The 21,631-nt window shown below is 49.6% G+C and overlaps 3 protein-coding genes across 8 annotated transcripts in view; all 3 read left to right on the forward strand.

The window, feature by feature from the left end:
* The first annotated feature begins 1,210 nt into the window (after positions 1–1,210).
* Positions 1,211–4,089, forward strand: PROB1 (proline rich basic protein 1). The gene has a single exon (XM_074212895.1). The coding sequence runs from the start codon at positions 1,211–1,213 to the stop codon at positions 4,073–4,075; it is 2,865 nt and encodes a 954-aa protein (XP_074068996.1). The 3' UTR covers positions 4,076–4,089.
* Positions 4,090–6,507: 2,418 nt separating this feature from the next.
* On the forward strand, positions 6,508–10,239 carry MZB1 (marginal zone B and B1 cell specific protein). Its single transcript, XM_074212896.1, has 4 exons — positions 6,508–6,791; positions 7,976–8,097; positions 8,485–8,589; positions 9,649–10,239. Exons 1-4 carry the CDS (start codon positions 6,606–6,608, stop codon positions 9,809–9,811), a joined length of 576 nt encoding a protein of 191 aa, XP_074068997.1. The 5' UTR covers positions 6,508–6,605; the 3' UTR covers positions 9,812–10,239.
* A 3,310-nt stretch (positions 10,240–13,549) lies between these two features.
* Positions 13,550–21,631, forward strand: part of SLC23A1 (solute carrier family 23 member 1) — a 28,807-nt gene continuing 20,725 nt past the window's right edge. For 2 of the 6 annotated variants that reach the window (XM_074212921.1, XM_074212918.1), the window contains exons 1-6: positions 15,324–15,451; positions 18,558–18,671; positions 19,507–19,664; positions 20,484–20,572; positions 20,700–20,767; positions 21,029–21,210. In XM_074212921.1, the coding sequence (XP_074069022.1) occupies positions 15,416–15,451; positions 18,558–18,671; positions 19,507–19,664; positions 20,484–20,572; positions 20,700–20,767; positions 21,029–21,210 (647 nt within the window). In that variant the 5' untranslated portion in view covers positions 15,324–15,415. Of the gene's footprint in view, positions 13,635–15,323; positions 15,452–16,251; positions 16,436–18,557; positions 18,672–19,506; positions 19,665–20,483; positions 20,573–20,699; positions 20,768–21,028; positions 21,211–21,631 lie in introns of those variants that run through there. The other 4 variants (XM_074212919.1, XM_074212917.1, XM_074212920.1 and 1 more) reach the window with 4 other exon arrangements.

Here is a 21,631-nt window from a genome sequence, read left to right on the forward strand (position 1 = left end):
TTGTGTGCAGTAACAGCAACACTGTGAGATGATCAACTATGATGGACTCAGCTCCTCTCAGCAGTTTAGTTATCAAGGACAATTCCAAAAGACTTGTAAAGGAAAATTCCATCTATGTTCAGAGAAAAAACTATGGAGTCTGAATGCAAAGCAAAGCATACTATGTTTACTCTTTAAAACTTTTGTTTTCCTCCAGTAGTTCTGATTCTTCTTCTGCAACATAAGGTAGAAATATATGCTAATCATGATTGTGCATATACAAGCTATATCAGATTCCTCCTATGGGAAGGGGGGAGGGAAAGGAGGGAGGTAAATGTGGAACTCAAAAGCTTGCACAAAGATGAATGTTGGAAGAGTCCGATTCTATAAAAGGAGATTTAACTAATTGACTTTTTTTTATTACTTTTTTTTTTGCAAGCCAAATGGGGTTACGTGGCTTGCCCAAGGCCACACAGCTAGATAATTATTAAGTGTCTGAGACCAGATTTGAACTCAGGTACTCTTGACTCGAGGGCTGGTGCTTTATCCACTGCGCCACTAGCCGCCCGCTAATTGACTTCTAAGGGAAATTCAGCTCTCCTTTCCCGGTACCTCGGGCTCTGAGTTCGATGCAGAAAGGCTAAACTTCTCTTGCCTCTCGACCCCACTCCAGCTCGGTCAAGGAATCCAACCCAGCTTTGAGGACTCGGGCCCAGGAGCCGCCCACACTTCAGGGTCTTCCACAAACCAGAACCTGGTCATCTCCGTTTGGGGACATTAGGGATGGGGAGTGCTATGGGTAACCGGCGAGGGAAGGTTGGATGGGGGCACAAAGGTCCAAGCCGCTGCCGCAATTCAGAACTGAAAGGGCCGCGGTGCCTGCAGGACCCCCTGGGCTTTCTGATCTCCGGGGGCCCCGCCACAGGTCGCCCCCCCCCCCCGGGTCGCATCCTCATCCCCGGTCTGGCCTCGGCCTCTCCAGGCCGGCCAAAGCAGGGAGGAGCAGGCCGGAGGGGAGGGTGTGGAAGGCAGGGCTGGCGGGGCCGGCCCGGGCGGCCGCTGGCTCGGGTTCAGATGCGGCCTCTTTAAGGCGCCGTGACCCGGCCGGGCCGGGACCCCGGGGCGGGGAGCCGCGGGCAGGGGCCAGAGCGGCCGGAGGCGGCGGCGGCGGCGGAGGCGGCGGACCTGTGCGCGCCCGGAGCCCGGGCCCCCGCCGCGGCCCGCCCGCACCATGCTCTCCCTCCTGGTCCCGCCGGCCGCGGGCAGCTTCCCCTCGCCCCTGGCGCCGCGCCGGGACTCCTCGGGCTCCTCCGGTTCTTACCACACCGCGCCGGGCTCGCCGGAGCCCCAGGGGCCGCGCCCCGTGCTGGACGGGGCGGACGATGACGGGGGCGGTGGAGTTCCTGGGCGGGGGCAACCGGCAGAGTTTGCGGGTCGGAGCGCCAGGGTCCCCGGCCGAGGGGCGGGCCCAACGGGGAGCGGGCGATCGCAGCTTCGCCTGTCCATCAGCGCCCAGAATAGCCGCCAGGAGTCCGGATCCGGTTTCCCCCAGGGGCCGGGACAGCGCCCGAGCCCTTTCCAGCTCCGCACCCTGCCGTCGGGGGAGATGGAGGTGATCTTCACGACCGGGCCCCTGGGGGGGGCTCCCGCCCCGGCCCCGGCCCCGGCCCCGGCCCCGGCCCCCAGCGACTCGGACGAGGCGGACGGCGAGGTGCGGCAGCTCACCGCGCTCGGCTGGCCGGCTCCGTCCCCCGCCCCGCAAGGCCCTTACCTCGACGTGCACAGCCCCAGCGCGCGGGCCTCCTCCAGCCCGTCCCCGGCCGTGTCGGACAGCAGCGACCAAGCCGAGCGCTGGGCCACCTACCTGGACCTCCGGCCGGAGGCCGGGCCTGCCGCCTCGAGGCCGCCGGAGCTCCCCGCCACGTCCGGGAGAGCCCAGTTCGAGTGTGTGGAGGTGGCGCTCGAAGACCGGGCCTCCCTGCCCACGCAGAGGACAGTGCCCAAGAGGCAGATAGAGCTGCGGGTGAAGCCGAGCCCCCCGCAGCCGGGCCGGGCCGGGGCCCCCGGGCGCAGGCCGCTCCTGCGCACCGGCTCGCTGGACGAGTCTCTGAGCCGCCTGCAGGCCGCCTCCACCCTCGTGCGGACGGCCTTGGCTCGGAAGCTGCCGCCGGAGCAGCCGGAGCGGCCGGGCCCGGGGGGCGGGCCGGGCCCGCAGCTCCGCGCCCACTGCGAGACCCAGAAGCCGGCCGACTGGCCCCCGGCTTGGCCTGAGGCTCGGGAGCGCGAGGCCCCCCCCAGGCCTGCCGTCCGCAGCCCCCGAAGAGACCCCAAGGAGCTCCAGCCCGGAGGGAGCCCTCCGGCCCGGCTTCCCCCTCGGGAGCCCGCGAAGGAGGCCGCGCCGCCGCCGGCGGGGGCAGTGTCCGTCAGGGCGCCCCGGCCCTGGCCCAGCCTTCGGGAGCGAGCCATCCGTCGGGACAAGCCGGCCCCCGGGTCGGAGCCGCTCGGCCCCGTGAGCTCCAGCATCTTCCTGCTGTCGGGGGAGAGAGCCCAGGAGGGGGCCGAGGGGAGGCCGCGCCTCGAGCGGGGCCCGCGGCCGAAACCCCCGTCTCCGGCTCCGGCTGCCAGCCGGGAGACGCCGGGGCTGCCTCCTCGGGAGGCTCGGGAGGTCCCGGCGCGGGCGGCGCCCCCCGCGCAGGAGCCCCCGGGCCCGGCTGGCCAGGAGCGTCCCGCCTCACCCGCGCCCGAGACTGCGGGCCCGGAGCCCGGGGAGCCCGGCGACGCCCCCGCCGTCCGGGCCCGGGCCGCGATCCCGAAGCCTCGGGACGTGCGGAAGCTCGTGAAGAACACCTACTCGCTGAGCTTCCCGGCCGCCGCGCGCTCCCCCGGGGTGCACGGCCCCGAGCCCCCCGCGGTGCACGGCCCCGAGCCCCCGGCCCACTACACGTCCACCTTCCAGAAGGACTTCCTGCCCGTGCTGCCCCATCCCTACCAAGTGCCCGAGCCGGAGCCGCCGGCCAGCGCGGGAGCCGGAGGGAGCGACCCTGCCCCCCGCCCCGGCCGCCCCCCGCCCCCGCCGCAGCCCCAGCCCCCAGGAGAGCCCACCCCGCGGAAGAAAGCCGAGAACAACACAGCCAAGCCTTTTGCTCGCAGCGAGGTCCGCCTGCCCGGGGCCCTGGCCTCGGCCCGAAAGCCGGGGGTCAGGGCGCAGCCCGAGTCCAGACCCGAGGCCGGCCGCGCGCCCCCGGGTTGCAGCCCCCAGGCCCCGCGTCTCCTCCCCGAAGGAGAGGGCCAGGGCAATTCCCCGGGGGCTACCCCGAGGCCTCCCTTCCGCCCCGAGGAACCCAGAGATAGGCCCGAGGTGGAGACGCGTTATCCACCCCCATGGCCGGGGGCTGGGCAGACACCCAGCGCCTTGACGGGGTCCCCACATCCAACCCTCGCCCTGGGGGTCCCGCACCCCGACTTACAGACCCCGAGCCCAGACCCCGGAGCCAAACCCCAACCCGGCCCCGGTGGGATCCATCCCTCAGGGAAGCAGATTACCGCCAAACCTGCTTCTCTGGCCCAGCCCAGGGCAGCTTCAGCCCCTCCTATGACCCAGGCCCTCAATAGCTCTTCTCGGGTCCAGGGTAGGGGACCTAGGGGCTCTGGAGCCGCCCCATCAGGGAAGGTTCTGGTAGATCCGGAGAGTGGTCACTACTATTATGTGGAGGCTCCTAAATCTCCTAGGTTAAAATTGCTCTTTGACCCAGAGAGTGGGCAGTACCTAGAAGTTCTTGTTCCCCCCTCCCCAGCAGGGGCACCCCTCCGGTTCTGTCCTTCCTTGGCACTAGGGCACAGCCTCTATCCTTCTTCCTATGGGTCCTACTCCGGCCTCTCACTACCTCCTTCCCCTGGACCCTTGCCTTTTGGTCCCCCTGACCTGGTGGCCCCAGGAACTAAACTTCACTGGGCTCCTGAGGGTGGCACTGTGGATGGGCTCTATTACCTGCCCACAGGCAGTTCCCCTAGCCCATTACCTGGTCTTCCTCTACTTCTCTATTCTGGGCCTCCCCATTCTGGGCCATGTACCACTAACAAAGGCTCACCATTTTGAGTGTGAAGCCTCCCCCCAGACCCTGGCCAAACCCCATTCCAGCCCCCCAGCCCCCACCCAAAGGGGCTGTTATTCCAGCAGATCCTCTGAACCCAACCTAGCCCTAAACCATTCTTGTTTCTTTCCCCAGGCACCTTTCTAACCCACACCCACTCTGTATCCCAATCCTACACCTCCACCAGTGACTTGCTCTTCTTCCTTTGCCTTTTTTTCAATTTCCCACATCCATCTTCACATCTACCCCTACTGTGTCTCCCCACCATAGCCCCACCCCCTGCCCCAGGCCACTTAGACCCTAGATCCTATTAACTTATTATCTCTGCTCTACCTCCAATCTCTCACCCCCAGGGTACTGCTGAGGATGGAAGAAGGAGCTTAGGGAGGAAGTATTATCTTATCTTCGCAAACTGTTCAGTTCTTTCCTGTGCATGAAACTGCTGCCCTTGGGGAAGTGGAGGCACTAATGTCAATATGACTGTGTGTCTGACATGTGACACAATCAGTGTCCAGTGACAACCTAAGAAAGTGGATGGGGGAAGATGTGGATGATGCAAATTGTGACAATGGGTTTAGGAGTTATGTTGACCCCTGAACTCCAGATGCAGGTCCCTCTTTGGAGTCAGAAAGAGATAGTGGGATTTTGAAAAAGTCTAGGAAATCATGGGAGATATTAAATTCATAACAAAATGGATCAGATAGGGTCTTCCAGAAGACTGTATGGAATGCTAGTTAGTACTAGAGAGCAGAGGTGGATGTTAAGAGAAGTTGGATATGGGTCTAATGATAAAGCCCCTCCACAGTGAAGGGCTGTTAGTAAAGATTCAGTAAATCAATTAATAAATAAGAGTTATGAAGCACCTATTATGGCACTGGTACCAAAGATGAAATAATTCCTACAAATGAAGAGAGCGAGAGACTGGGGGGGTGGGGAGTCCATGGTGGCCAGGTTGAAACTTGAAGGTTACAGCCAAGATAACAGCAGCTAACTCCTTTCCAATGTTATTTTCATCTAGCTCAGAAATTCAACAATATGACACATTAGCTTAGAGTTTTGTTGTTTTTTTTTTCCTTTGGAATGACTGAACTTCTGTGAGTCAAACAATTTTCAGTTAGGAGGGAATTTCAGTGATCAGTTAGCCCAACCCTCCCCTTTTCATATGAAGAAACTGAGGGCCAATGAGGGCAAGTGACTTACCCAATGTCATTCATTGAGCAAATTAGGTCTTACATAGCCAGGGCTGGAATTCCAGGCCCTTGGTCTTTCCATCAGTGAGAGTTATTAGACAGAAGTGAATGGAAAATCACTTCTGAAAGGTCTCCCAAGTATGGACCAGTTAAGTGTTTCAAAGAGATGGGATAAAAGAGCTAACCCTTCTCTTGGTCCTTTTCAGAGGGTCTCCAATGCTTTGCTAGGGACCTTTGGAGACCAGTTCTTTCTCCAGGTTAAACTGGTATTTGTGATTGAGGAATGGGATGAGGGGGTAGCTGGAAATTTAAGAAGTATCTCTCCCTCTGACTCCAGATTGATGCCACTCCAATAAGAAGTGCAATCCTGAGTGAGCCCAAGGAATAATAAAGAGAGGTAGAAGTGAGATCTGGAGCATGTATGTGAACAAAGCTTCAGGATTGGCTGAAGAATGGGGCAGGCTGTGGACAGGGTATAGGGGGGGTGTTAAGAGTGTGTGTATATGTGCTTTGGGGGTGTTGATTGCAGCATCTGTGGGTTGTTGATTAAACTGCTTGTATGATGACTGCTTTTCCTGATAAAAGGTATATGTAAAGTGGAATTCCATCCTCTGAAACAGCTGCCTGCTGCCTTCTTTTGATGGAAAATTAAGGGTAGAAGGAGGGTTGATATTTTCTCCCACTTCTGCTCAAGGAGAGAAGCCTCTTGGGGAGAGTTGCTAGTAGAGGACAACCCAAATTAGACATCAGAGGTTCCTAGGCAAACTTTGTATTTATTTCATTTGTGGAAAATAAAATGTCCACCAAAGGAACTGTGATCAATAAACCAAAGGATTGCATTTGGTCATCTGTTTTTTTTTTTTTGGCACTAATTACACTAACTCCTATGCATCCTGATTAACTAAAGAGAGGTTGCCATCTCACACAGAAGGCAGATGCTGAAGAAGGAGGGAAGGAAGAAAAGACATCTCTCCTCACCTCTACCCACAGAATGACACTGGTACACTTCAAACATTAAATTTTCTTGTGAATTTGACTGAGTTCTTATCCTTCTCCAGATGTCAGTTTTCTTCATCCACAAAATAGGAGTAAATTACCTGGGCCTCATTTTGAGAGGTTGGGGTTGAAGGACCCTCCAGGAAAAATAGAAAATTTGACTTTCAAGATCCACCACAATCTAAGAGAGGAGTGGGAGGGATAGAGTGTTTATAGGGTGTTGGGGTATGGATACAAAGAGGTGGCAGGCCCTCATTGGTTTGAACTGGATCTTATTGCCATCTGGCTTCCTCCCTGAATGTGCTCATACCCCAGTCCATACAGAACCCTGCCCCACCACTGAGAGGCAATGAGGTTTCTACTGTTGCTGCTGACTCTGACTGACTGGGGCCCCCCAGAAAGCTTTGGAGAAGAAATCCCCCAGGAAACCATCCCTCTCTCAGCCACATCCCCTCATTTTGATGAAGAAGAAAAATATTCAACCCATATGCCCCAACATCTGCGCTGTGATGCCTGCCAGATCATTTCTTACCAGGTAAGAACAACCCCCATCTCCAGAATGTCATCCACCTAGGTATTCCCCTGAGGCCACACCAAGGACCAAATTTTGTGGGAGCAGGACCACTTGGAGTGTACATGTTTCAGGTTGTGACCTGGAGAACAGGACAACAGAAAGGCACAGAGTTAGAAATAACCCCGTCCAGAGGCCAAGATGAAGTGAGACTCACTTGTTCTGGTGTCCTTTTGCCTTGAGTTGATTGGATCATTCCCTCCCCATAGCTTCAGTTTACTCTTCTGTCAGGTAAGGAGTAGTAACATAAATGCAAAAGAGCTTTGGAGTTTTAAATCATAAAGGAGAGGCAGAGATAACTCAGATGTGTTTTTCCATTTAACATTTTTGACTTTATTATTGTTTTTAGAGGAAGACAATTATTAGATTTTTTTGAGCTGTAGAGGACTAGAGGGAGGAGGGAAGGATCACATGTTTATATGTGTGATACGTGTCACTAAGAGCTTGTCCTTTCCCTTGGGGGCCCTGCCAACACCTGCCTTTTTCTTTTTCAGTATCTGGGCCTTTTCCTGTTCTGAGCCCTCCTGAGTTAAGAATGCCTCATGCAAATTAGCTAGTATTTCAGAACATGGGGCATCTGACCTTGGGGAAAGTGAGGAAGGATCCCCTGGAACCTGGGTCATTCCCAGGATTTGGTGACTAAATTAAGGCCTAGTTTCTGTCATCCTCCCTTCCATCATATAGGTCAGAATCTTGACCCTTGGGGAAAACCCCTGTAGCCGAAGATGGAGTTTCTGTATCTTCAACTGAGGAAATCTTCCTGAGTAACTGCTGCAGAGAGAGGGAGTTAATACACCCCTTCCCTAATTTCCTCTCTCCTATTGCTCCCCTGGGCAGGATGCCAAACTCTCTTTCCTTCTTCCCTATTGACTGCTAAGACCACTCCAGTGGGACAGGGAGGGGTAGGAGAAGCAAGGAACCCCATTCTTAAAACACAGGTGCTAGCTGAAGACATAGCTAGGCCCCACCCCATCCCAGAGCTATACTTAGCCCAAAACTGTCCTCAAGGGTCAGCTGTGGCAGGAGCAAGGAGCCTCCTCTCATAAAAACAGCCTACCTACAATGGTTCCTGAGTCTCAATTCTTTCCTCCATTTCCCAGCTTTCAAAAATTAGCTCCAGAAATTACTGTCTCTCTCTCCCATTTCAGATGTGGAAGCATTTAACTGAAATGGAGAAAAAGCAGTTGCGTCACAGGGTGAAGGGGGCTTCTCTGAGTGAGTCTGAGTACACCGATGTTCTGGAGAAAAGCTGTTCTCAGAGCTGGAAGGAGTGAGTTGCCCTTAACCCATCTAAAGCCAAACCTTTCCTATCTATGCCTCTCAGAATCCTCAGATAAAAGGGAAGAAATTACCACAAGAGGATTGGGTTGAGATACTAGGATAGTAGGAACAGAGGGGGAGTGGGGAAATGGATTGTCAGATCTTTCTCCTTTGCTACACACAGACACACAGACACACACACACACACACACACACACAGAGTCTTTGATGACTTCTGCTGACCTGATTTAGGTTATCAACTCACTAGAAACAGGAAAAGAGCAACTCTGGGGGAGTTCATAAGCTTTTGGGGGGAATCTGGACCTGGGATGGATACCCTTCTCCCAGAACTCCTCAGCCTTCCCCCAGCTAACTCTTGTTCTCTTCTCTGCCACAGATACGGGGTTCGGGAAGTAAACAAAGAGAAACACCTTTTTGGTCCAGGGCTGGACAACTCAGTGGGCATCAGCGTAATGGTAACTGGAGGCCTGTGGCCAGGCAGGTAATGATCTTAATTTGGGGCAAGGAAAGAAGTAAATAGGTCTATTTACTAACTACGCAATAAATATTTTCCAGGCATTTACTATGTAGTAGGTTCTAGGGAGATGTCAGAATCCCTAGCCTCACTGAGATGACTCTTTCATGAGAGAAAAGAAAACAAGCCAAGGAGCTAGATTTCATAATATTTCACAGTTAAGTTTACTAGGTAAGTACAAAACAAAGTCTTACTAGACATCTGAGAAGGAAAGTAATGTGCAGCTGAGAAAAGCATTAGCGAAAGCTTTCTGGAGAAGGAAGCATTTGGATTGTGCTTTAAAGGACAAGATGGAGTATCTTCAGCAGACAAAGAGGACATTCCAGACACGAGAGTACAGGCTATGTTGAGTGGAGAATAGTCCAGACTGACTTTGTGGAAGGGAGAGAGAGATAAGAAAAAAGTACGGTGGTACTTGATTGTATAGGGACTTGAATGCCAGGCAAAAGAATTAGAACTGTATTTTGGAGGTAATAAGGAGCTTTTGAAGATTTTGAGTCATGACCAACTGGAGTGACCATTCTAAAAGGAAAGGGGCTTAGACCTGTGATTTCATCAACATAGGGAACTCTCAAATGAGAAAACTGTACCAAAATAGGTTAGTATCTTCCCTGTAACTTATAGTTCTAGAGAATTGCCTAGAATAGAGTGACTCAGTAACTTACCCAGGGTCACACAGCTTTTTCTTTTTTTAGTTTTGTTTTTTTTTGCAAGGCAAACGGGGTTAAGTGGTTTGCCTAAGGCCACACAGCTAAGTAATTATTAAGTGTCTGAGGCCAGATTTGAACCCAGGTACTCCTGACTCCAGGGCCAGTGCTCTATCCACTTCGCCACCTAGCCGCCCCACACAGCTTTTTCTGAGGGAGGATAGGAGGGGAAGGAAGGACTCAAGCATACAAGGGGGGCATTTTCTATGGAAGTTTAAGGGCAAAAGACCAAGGAAGTTAATTGGGAGCTAGCAGATGGGAAATACATAGAGAAAGAGTTTTTGGCATTGGGATCTCTCCAGCTCCCTCTACCTTGCAGGCTCTTCAAGATGTGTCACAACTACCTGGGTGAGCTTGGTGAAGATCAACTGTATGAGGAATACAAGCAAGGGGGCCGAGAAGCCTTGGAGGGGTTATTGTGCAGAGGGATCTGTCCAGAAGAGGAAGCACCTGACCAGGGGGAATTCTGGAAAGAACTTTAACCTTTCCTCATTCAGGAGGGAGGTCTTTGTGGATTGAGAACCAAACAGGCTACTAGTTTGGCTGCCAGTCCTGTGAATAACAGGACTTTCTCTCCCTTCAGTTTGCAAAATCAACAGAAGCCTCATTTCTGTTTAGAATGAAGGCCATCCTCAACCCTACAAGGGGAGGAGCCAGAAAAACTACTGTTGTTGGATCGGGAAGCCAGAGTTGTGTCTTTTTTCCCAATGTGAGACTTAGAAATCACATATCTCCTCCTTATCCTCCCATCCTCCCCTTCCTCCTTCCTTCTTCTCTTTTCCTCCTTTTGGGTTTCCTGGCTCCAATCCCTGATGAGGGAGGGGCAGGCAGGGAAGGATGTTTTGGGATCTTGGAACCATCTTGTTCATTTATCATTTGACCCACCAATTCAATAAAATAAAATATCTTCTCTCCATTTTCTTCCATGACTCTTCAAGAATAGAAAGGACTTGAGCTTTTCTCCATATTTTCTTTTTAATGTTGAGATAAAGCATATTTCCCCTATCCCAAGCTTTTCTGAAGCAGGAATTAAAGATAAATTCCCCAGAATCTCTAGCCATCTTTCAAAACTTTTGCCAAGCTGACCTTTCCCCGGAGAGTGTGCTAGGATGGGTTGGAAAGATTCTGTCTGCCTCATATTCCCAGGCAGAAGAATTGGGATGTACTGGGGAGGGGTTGTACCAAATACCACACCCTCAGCATCTCCATATTTCCTTTTAACTCTAAATGCTCCTTTTGGCTTCTCAGGGAAAAGAAATTAAGGTTACCAAGTCTCCATGGTTCTCATTTCCAGGTTCTTTCCCTATAACAGAGAGAAGCTGATCTTGTAAAACATATTGTGATCAAGTACTGAATGCTGTCTTGGAGTCATTTTGGGTGGGATCAAAATTAAAAGTTTGATAGTTATAGGAAAACTTCCCTGGACAAGCTGAGTCTTGAAAAATAGGTGGGGATTCCAACAGAGTGGTGATGAGAGGGCATTCCAGCTGAGGAGGTTCCCATTGGCAGTGTTCTGGGAAAGTCAAGGATTCAGCATATGGGGGAAAGGAACAGGGATTTGGGACAGATTAGTTTTGAATCAACCTTGGTATTCCATGGTCTTAAACCATTCTCCCACCCATCATCACAATCTGTCAGACTACTTAATCGCCCTACCCCAAGCCTCTGTAGCCTGGGGGGCATCATACCAGTCTTGGAGATGGTGCAGTCTTGGGATAGTTGTCACCTACATCATCCTATACCTGAACAGCCCAAGGAGAATTTCTAGACTGAGGGGGTCAGGTAGGGGTAAAAAGAAAACTGTTCCTGCTGCAAACCAGCTAACCTATACACTCAATGGAGTATAGACATCTAGAGTAAGAAGGAGAGAAGGAGGACAGGGGAAGGGGGGGATGTGAGTGATGGAGGAGAGGGTGGACGGTGGGAGAGAGTGATCAAATATAACACATTTTCTTTTTTTACTTCTTGCAAGGGGCTGGGACTGGATGGCCTGACAGAGACCACAGGGCCAGGCAGTTGCCAGGCCTATGTGGGCTCAGGGCCTCTTGGCCCCAGGGCCAGTGATCAGTCTGCTGTGCTACTCAACTACCCTGCAGCACATTTAAGAAGAGGGACAGAAGGGGCAGCTAGGTGGCTAAGTGGATAAAGCACCAGCCCTGGAGTCAGGAGTACCTGGGTTCAAATCTGGTCACAGACACTTAATAATTACCTAGCTGTGTGGCCTTGGGCAAGCCACTTAACCCCGTTTGCCTTGCAAAAACCTAGAAAAAAAAAGAGGGACAGAACAATGTAAAGACTGGCAAATTGCTTTCTGTGGGGGTGGGGTGGAGGGAGGGAAGTAAGATTGGAGGGAAAATTGTAAAACTCGAAATAAATAAAATCTTTAATTAAAAAGAAGAGGGACAGAGTAAAAGGAGAGAGAAAAATATAGTGCATAGTAGTGGGAAAGTAGGAATGGAGGGAGTTGCAATCAGCAATGGCAACAGTGGAAAAATATGGAAGTAGCTTTTGTAATAGACTTCTAAAGAATGTGATCCACCCCCAACAGGGCTGGTGGTGTTGGAACACAGACTGAAGCACATTCATTCATTCATTCATTTATCATCATCATTATTATTATTATTATTTTGGGGGGTTTGAGGGGCAGATAGGGTTGGGTGGCTTGCCCAGGGCGGCATAGCTGGTGATTGTTGGGTGTCTGAGGCCAGATTTGAACCCCAGGTGCTCCTGGCTCCAGGGTCAGTGCTCCATCCACTGTGCCACCTGGCTGCCCTAATATTATTATTATTATTAATAATAATTTTAATTTTTTCCTCTTTCCTTTATAGCTCATGAGGGTCTATAGTTTTTTTGGGGGTATTATGTTTACTCTTAAACAAGAATATTTTAGTAATGTATAAAAAAATCCTTTGTACAAAAATAAAATAAATATAATAAAAAAAATTCATGCTATAATTAAAAAAGAATACTTTCCAGACATTTATCCCACTGGCCCCTGGGGAAGTCAGTGAATGTTTTTCTAGGAACAGGTCAGGGACTTCATCTATATTCAATCCTTCTGCTAGTTAAGGGAGGGAGATGGAAGTAGTGGGGTGAGAGTGTGGGAGGGATAAGGAAGGAGAATAGATTGCTACAAGATCTGGCCCATCTATTTCTGAAAAGACAACCTGCTCTTCTATCTACATCTTTTTTTCAAGGAAATTGCTCAACCCAGGATATAAGAAAGTAGGATTGTAACGGTCTCTAACCATCAGGGGTGGCAAGCACATCACTAGGGTTGTGTAGACACTCACCAGACCATAGAATTTAGAGTAGGAAGAAACATTAGAGATCCTTTAATCCAATCCTATTCTTTTACAATTGAGGAAACTGAGGCCCACAGAGGTTAAATGACTTGCCCGAGGTCACAGGGATAGGAAGTAGAATTGGTATTTGAAGGGGGGCGGCTAGGTGGCGCAGTGGATAGAGCACTGGCCCTGGAGTCAGGAGTACCTGAGTTCAAATCCAGCCTCAGACACTTAATAATTACCTAGCTGTGTGGCCTTGGGCAAATCACTTAACCCCATTGCCTAGCAAAAACTGAAAAAAAAAAAAGGTATTTGAATACACATCTCCTCCCCCCTCCCTTTGTGAATGGCTAGAGCCAGAGTAGATGGAACTTTTCAAGGTGCACTCTCTGAGGTGAGCCTCCTCCTAGGGGCAGCCAGAACTACTACTAAAGTTGACTTCACACCTCCACCCCCCACCCCCCTAGCTAGAGAGATGAGTCAAATGGGGGGCTTTTCTAGTGCCTGCTAAAATTCCTCCTGGCTGGCACTCTTGCTTGTTGTACACACACACACACACACACACCCCAAAAGAAGACACTACACCCCCTCTTTTCCCCACTCACCATCCTCCCACTCAAGAATCAGCAATCAAAACCTAGTAAAACCTGAGAAGCAATCTGGGGGACAAGAAGATGTTAAAAATTACAATGCTGATGTTTGTGCCTTTGATTTCATGTTGTGTGTGTGTGTGTGTGTGTGTGTGTGTGTGTGTGTGTGTGTGATCTGGTCTATGAGGAGAAAGGGTGTTCCTATTTCCATAACCACCTGGGGAGAAGTGGAGAGCAGAGTCTGGGGGCAGGGTTGGGGGTGTGGAGGAGGAAGTACAGTGTGGCATATACAAATATACAAGCATGCTTCTGTACATCCATTCACCTTTGGAGAACTGGTCAGACCACTTTGGGGCAGCTGAAGCAATCTGGCAGAGGAAGTCAGCTTGGACAGGGGGATCAGTCAACAGATGAATAACTCAATAAAGGTGCTGCTTGATGGGGGAGCTGTCTTCCTGCTGTCCCCTCTTGGGAGGCCCTGGCTTTGGGGTGGGGGAGTGTCAAAACAGATATAGGTAATCCCTTTGAGCTTTGGAGTTTCAAATGTTCAGGGGAAGGGGAGAGGAGATTGCAGGGTCATACCTCCTTAAACTAGGGAATCAGCATGGATTGAACTGGATTATCAAGAAGAGAATTAGAGATGTGGATCCAGGTGATTCTACTGTCTAATCTCTCATGCTAAGGATTCCCCAAATTTTTCCCCAAAAGGACCTCTTCAATCTCCATCCATTCCATTCCTAATCTCGATTCTAAACTAGTCCCAGCCAAGTGCTAGTCTGGTCCTAGCCCATGCCAGCTGGTCTACACCTTTCTGGTCTCAGCCTTTCTAGTTTCCTCTGCTTTGGCTCCTGAGTCAAATGACAAGAAAATATCTAATTCCTTCCCTTCCCTCCCCCCCCCCCCATCCCCAATTCAGGATAAGGCATATTTGGAGCTGAAGGACTGGTCTTTCTTGTTCATTCAATGAGTTCTGGGTCCTCCTTGTTGGGGAAAGGCTGAAAAGGGAAGAAAGAGGAACTGAGTTCCCCTGACTCTATGGACAGGAAGAATTGTCAGGTGTTATCTCCCCTGACCTCCCAGATAGCCCTGTGAAGGAGTCAGGGGCTTAGAATCTCCCCTCTTTAATTTCAAAAACAGTGGATGGCTCAAGGTCATACTGCTATGCAAGTTAGATCTCTGAATCTTCCTCTAGATCTAAATCCTCTAATGTTAAAAAAAAAAAAAATGACATGCTCATTATAGAAACTAGAAAGATCTGCATTCAAATGCAGCCTCAGACCTATCTGGCCCTGGGTGAGACACTTAGCCACTCTACTTCATCTGCAGTTTCTTCATCTGCAAAATAGGGGCGATAATAATGGTACTCACCCAGGATCAAATGAGTGAAGATCCAAATAAGCTCATGCTTGTAAGAAACCTTTTGCAAAAATTTTAAAGTGACATATAAAGCTTACAAAAATTTAAAAATGACATAAATTCTATCAATTACTAATAGAGGTCATATTAGTCCTGGAAAAGACCTTAAATTTCATCTAGTTCATTTGTTTCAAGTGAGGAAACTAAGGTCTGGAGGAAGGAAAAGTAATTTACCTAAGGTCACACAGAGCCAAAGCTTCAGCCCAAAGCACTCCTGACAAATGCTCTTTATCCTAATTTCATTAGACCCCTGTAATCCATGATCACGTTGTCTATCCACCATACCATTGTCTCTTCTAAGAGATAAAAACAGACCCTTTCCAAGTAACCTCCCCAGGTTTCCCTTTCTATGAATCACTGGATGCCAGGACCTTATATGGTTAAGAGACTATTTTAAGTTCCTACAGGGACAGGGAGCAGATTTATTTACCTTTGTCTCCCTCAGCTTCTTTTCACACAGAAAGTTATTTGATAAGTGGTTGGTGGATAAAGGAATGAGCCCAGAGGTTCCCACCCTGCCCCCTCTTCCTGTCTAACGGGACTTGGAGCTTTGACCCTGGGCAGGTGGGACCCAGGGACGTGACCTTTGCCAGGGTACACCCAGCAGGGGAGTTAATACGTTACCTCCTGTAGGGCTCTCCACTTTCGCAATCTCTGGACTTGAGGCTCTAGTTACAGATTTACTTCTGAACAATGTCTGTGATGTTTAGACTAAAGTCCTCACAGCCATACAGGTGTTCCTATCCTCTCCTTTTTCCCGTCCCCAGGCACCTCCCAACCCTGCATCCAAAGGATGGGGACCGAGGAGGACCACACAGCTCCAGTCCAGGTACCAGAGAGAGACAGAATAGTGGGACCATGGTTAGGTGGATGGTGGGAGGAGAAGGGAAGCAATTGTTAATCTCCTCATCTACTTTCTCCTCCCTAGGCAGGGAGGGCATAGTCTTGCCTTCACTTCGGAGGCTGGGAAGGACTTTCAAGGGAGTCCGGGGGTGTACTTGGGGGTGGGAGATATCGGATGGTGTGTGTATACTTGGGGGTTTTGGATCCTGTGCTGAAAAGTGTTGGAATTGGTGGAGTGAGTAGAATCTCGACATTTCTCACTTATGAAGAAGCCCTGGTATTGTTGGGGGAGTGAAAGGGCTTCTTGGGAAGGTAGACACTATGAGATAGTTGGGGGAAAGCAGGGATGGGGGAAAGGGGCTACAGCAAATCCTAACTACCTCCTTCCCATCACTTTAAATCTGGTTCTACAGGAAGATCCCTTAAATAAAATGGAAGAATCTCTGTTGACTAGCAGAAAGTGTGGAGGGTCACTGGAAGAGGGTGGTCTTATATCTAGAGTCAGTACCCCCCCTTCATGAGAGGCCCTTTGCCCCCTCCAGTGATCTTGACCGAGCTCTCCTTTCCTGACCTTCCTGGGTTGACATGGGGTGATGAGAGGGACTTGGACACATGCCTTTTTCCCTGTGGGCATCCTAGACAACCTTAGGCATTTAAATATTTAGATGACTTGTTCTTGTCATTGCTTGCCTGAGCTTTGGAGTAAGAAATAGAATGACTGGGAACTGTGCCCATGGCCTGCTTTTTCTGTTGTGGAGAATAAACCCCTAGGGTACCCAAGCAAACAATCAATACGAAGATATGTTCTACTGTGCCTTCTGAGTTCCAGGCACTATTCCAGATCCTGGAGTGGCACATCCCATACCCTTAAAGAGCTTAAAGTCTAGCCAGGTTAGACACACACACACACACAGAAACAGAGTTGGAGATAGAGGAGACAAGAGATGGAGACAGAGGAAAACTGAAACAGGTACAAAGAGACAGAGAAAGAGACACAGAGACAAAGAGAAAGAAAGAGTTAGAGATAGAGAAAGAGAAAGAGAAGCAGAGAGCTGAAATAGAAAGTGATTTTTTTGGAGAACAATAGCAGCTGAGAAAATTAGGAAAGATTTCAAGTGAAAGGTGACATGAGCTAAACCTTAAAGGAAACCAGGAAGAGATATGGAAGGGAGATAAAAGAATATTTCAGAAATGGGGTCAGCCAATGTTAGGTGTAAGATGGATAAGGAACAGTTAAAAAGAAGACCGGATAATGGAGGCAGCACAGGAATAGATGATAAAGGTGGAAAGGCAGGATGGAGCCAGGTTGTGAATGATATTAAATTATAGACAGAAGTTTTTTTTTGGGGGGGGGGGTTGGTTTCCGGAGGTGTTAAGGAGACAGTGAAACTTATTGTGTAAAGTGGTTAGGCTCATGCTTTAGAGAAATCACTTTGGCAACTGTGTGGACAATGGAATAGGGAGATACTTGGGCCGGTAAGACCAGTTAGGAGACTATTTGAATAGTAAAGGAAAGATGTGATAATAGACTGCCTGAGCCAATGTAAGTGGAGAGAAGGAAGCAGATGGGAGAGATGACACAGAAGCAGAAAGGACAAGGCTTGGCAGCTAACTTGGCTCCATGGGTCAAATAAGAAGGAGAAGCTGAATATAAGACTGAGAATAGGAATCTGGGTGACTTTGAGGATAGTGGAGTCCAACAGAAAAGAGGAAATTTTGTAAAGTGGTAGGTTTGAGGGAAAAGATGAATTCAATGTTAGACTTACTGAATGTCCAGTTTCAAATGTTCAGCCATGGTAAAGAGGAGCTAGGGCTCAGGAGAAAGACCCCCTAGGCATCCTTTTTCCTACTCTCCACGTCCTGAAATTCTGGGGCAAATGTAGGAACAAAGGAGAAAATCAGAAGTCCTTACTCCTCTCTTTTGATGATGATGTTGTTTGTCCTTCATTCTCCAAGAAGGCCATGACATAAGGAAATCGATGCTATCGACAAGCTCCTAAACTGGATTTGAGGGAGGGGGAGCTGTGCTAAGTCACCAGCCTCACTTTCTCCTCCAGGGCCATCTGGATCCAATAGCCAGATATGAATCAGGAGGACTGGAGATGGCCATTGATCATTATAATAGTATTTTAAACTTTCCAAAGTGCATCCCCTTTAACGAGTACGAGGTTCTTTTGAGATGGAGAAACCAGTTAGGTGAAGTCCCTTGTTTAAGGCCCCATGAGTTAGCTGGAAAAGGACCAGAATTCAGGAATGAGTGGCAGTGTGGTACTTGGAAGACCTGGATTTGAATTCTGCCTTAGACAATTACTAGCTGTATGACCATGGAAAAATCATTTGATTTCTCTGGGCCTCAATTTCTCATTGACAAAATGAAGGGATTGAATTAAATGATCCCAAAGAACACATTCAACTCTTAATCTCTGACCCTGTTTCCTGTTCTTCAACGCTCTTCACAACTTCCCCACTCCTCTCTAACTGGCTCCTTGGGCCTTCAGTCTTGCTTTTCTCCTCCCTTCCTCTGCCTTCCCCAACCCCCCCCCCCCCAACAAATTCATGACTTAGTTTAGAAGCTGAAATTTCCTCTTTAGTGGAATAGAGATGTCACCACTAACCTCACTCCCTCCTCCTGAGAAACTCAGTACTACCCCACACCCACACAGAAAAGATCTGGATGGGAGAGGGCAAGGTGAGAGATCTAGGAATTTGGTTGCAAATTAGGATTCCTAGAGGGAGATGGATTAGTGGTCCTACTCCACTTGGAGAGTGGAGAGATCTGGGTACAATAAGGAGGCAAGAGTCTCCCAGATTAAGACAATCTGATAGATCAGCAAGGAGCTGATAGGAGGTTGATCATAGTGTCAAGATTACTGACAATACTCCAGGAATGAGGGGAGGGGAACATCCCAGAGAAAGAGGGCCCAGGGTGTTGTGGTGAAGGGCAGGTTGGGAAGTTGGTGAAGCATGGGTTCATGGATTGAGAGAGATCAATGGGCCTTGGGAGGGAGGAGATTATAGACTTTGCCTGGTTCATCCTGCCTCTCTGCCAAGGCCAAGTGGAATTCTCAGTTCCTACCCCCATTTCCTAACAGGAGACTGAGAGCCCCACTCTCTCCAGAGCACCCCCAGAAGATCCCAAGTTAGACATGCTCTACAAGATCGAGGATGTGCCTCCCTGGTACCTTTGCATTCTCCTGGGATTCCAGGTAACCCCTATCATAACCTCTCATGCCCCACACTGGGGAAGAGAGGAATCCCTCCATGATCTCCAGCTCTCATCTCTCTGACCTTCTCTGGGAGTCACCCCAATTCCATCCCTTCACCAGGAGGAATGATTTGCAGGATATTTAATAATCACCTACTGTGTGTAAGGCACTAGCTTTCTTCTAAAGATCCAGGCTCATAGTTTTAGAGTTAAAAAGGGCCTCATGAGGTAGAAAATTAAAGATGGAGTAGGTAACAAAGACAAAGGGAATGTTAATACCCTATAGGAATGATTACTACTTCATAAAATTAATACTTTGTAAGCAAGTGTAAATGCCCTATGGAGAGGACAAATGCAGAGTAAGCAGGTGGGGTCCCTCACAGTCTCAGCCCATTTCTACTGGCAACAATAAAGAGATTGAGTTTATGAGCATTTTGGTCTCTGACATCTGAGGTGAATATTCCTATAAACCCTCCATTGTGTTCACTTTCTTCTTCTGTACTATAGACAGAATGGTCTCTGGACCCTCTTCAGATGGCAGAAACGAGGGGAAAAGGTGGTGGGTCATCCGATTTAGGGCAAGAAGGACCCTTAGAGGTCATCTAATTCAATTCTCTCATTTTAAAGGTGAGGAAACTGAGACCCACCAAGATTAAATGCTTTGCCCAAGATCACACAGGGAATAAGTAGCAGAGTTGGGATTCAGACCTGAGGTGCCCTAATTCCATATACAGTGCTTTTGTCCCAACATTGGAGCTGCCCTGAGGTTTGTTCTGAGGACAGTGGGTAGTGAAATGCTCCAATTCGCCCCAAGCTTTTGCTCCTCTCCCCCCCAGCACTACCTGACCTGTTTCAGTGGCACCATTGCTGTCCCCTTTCTCCTTGCGGATGCTCTGTGTGTGGGCAAGGATCAGCACATGGTCAGCCAGCTCATTGGCACCATCTTTACCTGTGTGGGCATCACCACCCTCATCCAGACCACTGTGGGCATCCGGTAAGAGCCTCACCCAACCTCCAGCCTCCAGGTCCCAGCCCTCACACAGGCCAGAGTCAGAAAACTCTCTTTAAGGTTGGGTCCAAGTAGGAAAATGGATGCAAATTATAGGGAGGAGGGTGCAGCAGATTAATCAATCAATCAATCAATCAATCAATCAACAAGCATTTACAAAGTATCTATTATGTGTCAGCCACTGAGGTAAGCATTGGGAAGACAAGTACAAAAAATGAAGCAATCCCAACTCACACGGAGTTGCCTTTGTAATTGAGTGTTCTAACCAGGGTCCTCTTGTTCTGAGAGATACTAGGAAGAACATGCCATGGCCTCCTTTTGGACACCCATCAACTCATTCTTCTAGTTGTCAAATTCTTCCCTTTATATCTGTCTGTCCCCAGGCCCTCTTCATCCTGAGGGTACAAAGACCAAAAAGGTCCTGCATTGACATATACTTAATCTCTCTTCTGATCTATCTCTCCTCTCCTGACTATCTCTGCCTTTTACTTGTGTTTCTCTCTTCCTCCCTGTCTCTCTGTGCATCTCTCCTTTTTCTGTTTCTCTCATCCATCTTCCCTTCCTCTCTCTCTCTGTCTCTGATTCTGTCTGTCTCTCTCCCCCACATTCCCTTCCTCTTTTTCTTTCTCTGTCTCTGGCTCTCTCCTCCATCTTCCCTTTCTCTCCTGACTGTATCTGTTCCTCTCTCCTCCACCTTCTCTCCCTCTCTAACTCTGTCTCTGTCTTTCTTCCACCTTCCCTTCTAACCCTATGTGTCTCTGACTCTCTCTACCTTTGTCTTTTGTCTCTGTTTCTCCCTCACAGGCTACCCCTGTTTCAAGCCAGTGCCTTTGCCTTCTTGGTCCCAGCCAAAGCAATCCTGTCCCTGGACAAATGGAGATGTCCCCCAGAAGGTGGGGATCATCCAGGAGGGAGAAGAGCTGGAGGGGGAGAGGGAAAGGAGAGGGACAAGTTATGTTAGAGGGAACTCAAGTCAAGTCTTTGTCCCTCTGTTTCCCTTTTGCTGTTTCCATTCCTCAGAGGAGATCTATGGTAACTGGAGTTTGCCCCTGAACACGTCACATATTTGGCATCCAAGAATAAGAGAGGTGAATATTGTTGGGAGAGGAGTGAAGGTGTGGTTATTCCATTCAAACACAAAGGGGAATTGATCAGAGCAATGAAAATGAAGCCCAGGTTCAGGGAAATATCTTGGGGATTAGGGAAAGTGGGAAAGCAGAGGCTGGGGGAACAGCTTCTATCTCAACAAAGTCTGACTAGGGAAAGAAAGGAGGGGGTAGGGGAAAACTTCTGCCTCAGTTCTTCAGGTTGGTCCAATGGTTCTCTACTGCACCAAACCCTATCCACAGATCCAGGGGGCAATCATGGTGTCCAGCACAGTGGAGGTGATGATTGGGCTTATGGGGCTGCCCGGAGCCCTACTCAGCTACATCGGGCCCCTCACAGTCACCCCTACTGTCTCCCTCATCGGCCTCTCCGTCTTCCAAGCTGCTGGAGATAGGGCTGGATCTCACTGGGGCATCTCCACCTTGTGAGTGTCTTGGCCCCCAATGCCCTTTATTCTATTTAAGATCTTCTTCCCAAGATTCCTCCCTATATCCCCTGTGGCCATTCTCTTACTCCCATTCCCAACCCCCCCCCAAAATTCTACTATTTTCTCTCTCTCCTTAGAGGAGACTGAGACTCATAGAATGTTCAAACCCTAGAGGTTATATAGCCCAACACTTTCACTTTATAGGTAAAGAAACAGAGGCCCCAAAAGGAGAAGTAATTTGACTAAGGACATATAGCTAGTTCCCTGAAGAGCCAGACCTTTTCTACTCTGGGGTTCTTTTCACTAAACTATGATGCACTTCTCCACTCAAGATCCTACATCAGAACTGCTCCTCCCTCCTTCCCAAACCTCTCTCCATCAGGGGCCATTGTTATCCTAGACAAGTCACCTCTTCTCT

This window comes from Macrotis lagotis, chromosome 1 (genome assembly GCF_037893015.1).
Source record: "Macrotis lagotis isolate mMagLag1 chromosome 1, bilby.v1.9.chrom.fasta, whole genome shotgun sequence".
Taxonomy (NCBI): domain Eukaryota; kingdom Metazoa; phylum Chordata; class Mammalia; order Peramelemorphia; family Peramelidae; genus Macrotis; species Macrotis lagotis.